The 2,192-nt window shown below is 69.3% G+C and overlaps 1 protein-coding gene across 1 annotated transcript; it reads right to left on the reverse strand.

The window, feature by feature from the left end:
- Positions 1 to 599: 599 nt before the first annotated feature.
- Positions 600 to 2,185, reverse strand: LOC121102588 (phospholipid-transporting ATPase ABCA7-like). Its single transcript, XM_040629757.1, has 5 exons — positions 2,075 to 2,185; positions 1,875 to 1,978; positions 1,567 to 1,659; positions 966 to 1,206; positions 600 to 875 (listed from the first exon to the last, which is right to left on the reverse strand). The coding sequence occupies exons 2-5, from the start codon at positions 1,958 to 1,960 to the stop codon at positions 720 to 722; spliced, it is 576 nt and encodes a 191-aa protein (XP_040485691.1). The 5' UTR covers positions 1,961 to 1,978; positions 2,075 to 2,185; the 3' UTR covers positions 600 to 719.
- Positions 2,186 to 2,192: the final 7 nt, after the last annotated feature.

Genomic DNA, 2,192 nt, shown 5'->3' on the forward strand with positions numbered 1-2,192 from the left:
CCCATTCTTCTCCTTACTTCTGGAGTCCCACCCCCACCCCCAAACCAGACCCCTCTACCCTCCCTAACGCCGCCCCCCACTGACCTCTGCTGGGAGGGGCGGATCTCCGCGGCACAGGGCCCGCAGACCACAGCCCCGGGTGCCAAAGCCGGCTCTCCAGGCCCGGGTCCATCCACAAACCCAGCTGAGAAGGCCCTTGAGGATCCTTTGCTCATTGCTCTGGGGCCTGGTTTCAGGGGGTGAGGGCTGGCTGGAAGTTTCTGGCCTGGTCAGGAGGCCTGGGGTCTGGGCTACCCCCGCAGGGCTCCTCCAAGCCACCCAGAACATTCCCAAGCCTTGACCTCATGCCCACTTCATGACCAGGCACTCATAGGGACCGCCCTGAGCCAACAGACCCACGTGGGTGTCCAGGCTCTTAGGAAGTCCCCGAGTGCATGTGAGACCCCCCCCCCAGCGCCCAGCCCAGCACAGAGGCCCTCACAGCTGGGGGTCCGGCCAGACACTCACACGCACACACTCAGGGGAGCAGGGGCCCGTCTCCAGACGCCGGAGGAGAGCCGTGTTGGGGCATACACGCAGCCTGACGCAGGGACACACAGTTTCATGCCATGAATTCTCTTTATTATTTCCTCCAGGGCAATGGATCCTCTGAGAGCCTGGGTCCCAGCCGCGCCCCTGCCCTCCCAGCATCTCCCACCAATCCGTCCGATGAGGAAGGCTCAGAGGACTGTCTCGGCCGTGCTGGGGTCCTCCAGGAACCCAGTGATGAGTTTGGGGTGCTGTGGGCGTGGCGCAGGGCCTGCCCCCACTCCGGCCTCCTGCTCGTCGTCGTCGTCGTCCTCCATCCCCTGGTCCTTGGAGAAGTGCAAGAATACCTAGGGGTGGGCGGCCAGAGGGGGGCGTCAGCCCCAGAGCCTGGCCCTCAGCCCACCTCAGCCTCAGCTCCATCCAGGCGCCGCGGTCACCTCCTCTAACGTGGTTTGGCTCACGGAGAAGTCCTCCACGCCGTGCTCCGCCCCGCACGCCGCCAGCTCTCCAAAGACGCGGGACAGGGCGCAGCGCCCTCCCGGCGGCAGCTGGAAGCGCAGGCGGCTGCCGTGCGCCTCGCGCAGCTCGGCCCCCGGGAACGCCGCCCCCACGAAGGCCAGCGCCGACTCGGACCGCGCTGCGGGCACCCTCAGGGTCAGCGTGTGGCCGGCTCCAAATCTGGGATGGGCGGGTCCGGGTCTGCTGGACACGCTCAAGGCCCGCGCTGCCCCACCACCCGTCCACGCCACCCTACCGCTCACTCCGGGTCCTGACTCCAACACCCGGCCCTTTCCGACCCGTCGGGTTGCGCGTCCTCGCCCATTTATAGGCTCACCCCTCCCCAGGCCCCGCCCCTAGGCCGATCTCCGGCCCCCAGCTACTTCTGCCCCTGGAGCCACCTCCTGTACCCATGCTGGTCCCGCCCCACTCCCTACGTCACGTCTGCCCCACAGTCCACGGTCCTCGCCTCCCCTTACGCCAGAGCCAATCTGGCTTCAGTGGCCCTGCGTCCGGTGGCTCTTCTGGTCCCGCCCTCACCTGCTCTTGAGGTGCTGCGCGCTGCCCAGACAGCGGAACCGCCCGCTCACCATGATGGCCAGGCGCGTGCAGAGAGCCTCGCACTCCTCCATGCTGTCGGGAGCCCAGCGCCGTCAGCTCCTGCGCTGCCAGGCCGGGGACCCTCACCCCGCAGGCCCGGACACTCCCACCGAGCCCAGACCCCTCCGTCCCAAGAGCCGGTGTCCTCCTCCCACATGTCAGGGCCGCTCTGTCTCCTGTGTCCCCGTGCTCTGCAGCCTCTCGCCGGACCCGGGCCCACCTCCCCGCGAGCAGCCTGCGCCCCCCACCTGTGTGACGTAAGCACCACGGAGCGGCCCTCTCGCACGACGGCCAGGAGGCTGTTCCAGAGAAAGCGCCGGGAGCTGGGGTCCATGCCAGTGGTCGGCTCGTCCTTGGGGGGTGCAGGCGGCGTGCCGTAAGCCGAGCCCCTGCCTCCCCCCAGGCCCCGCCCCGGCCCCGCCCCGGCCCCGGCCCCGCCCCCACTCACCAGAAAGACCACCGCCGGGTCCCCCACCAGCGCCACCGCCGTCGCCAGCTTCCTCTTGTTGCCTCCGCTGTAGGTGCCTGCGGGTCGGTCCGCGTACTGCGGGAGCCCCAGGCGCGCG

Source organism: Ursus maritimus, unplaced genomic scaffold, assembly GCF_017311325.1.
Source record: "Ursus maritimus isolate PB19 unplaced genomic scaffold, ASM1731132v1 scaffold_14, whole genome shotgun sequence".
Taxonomy (NCBI): Eukaryota; Metazoa; Chordata; class Mammalia; order Carnivora; family Ursidae; genus Ursus; species Ursus maritimus.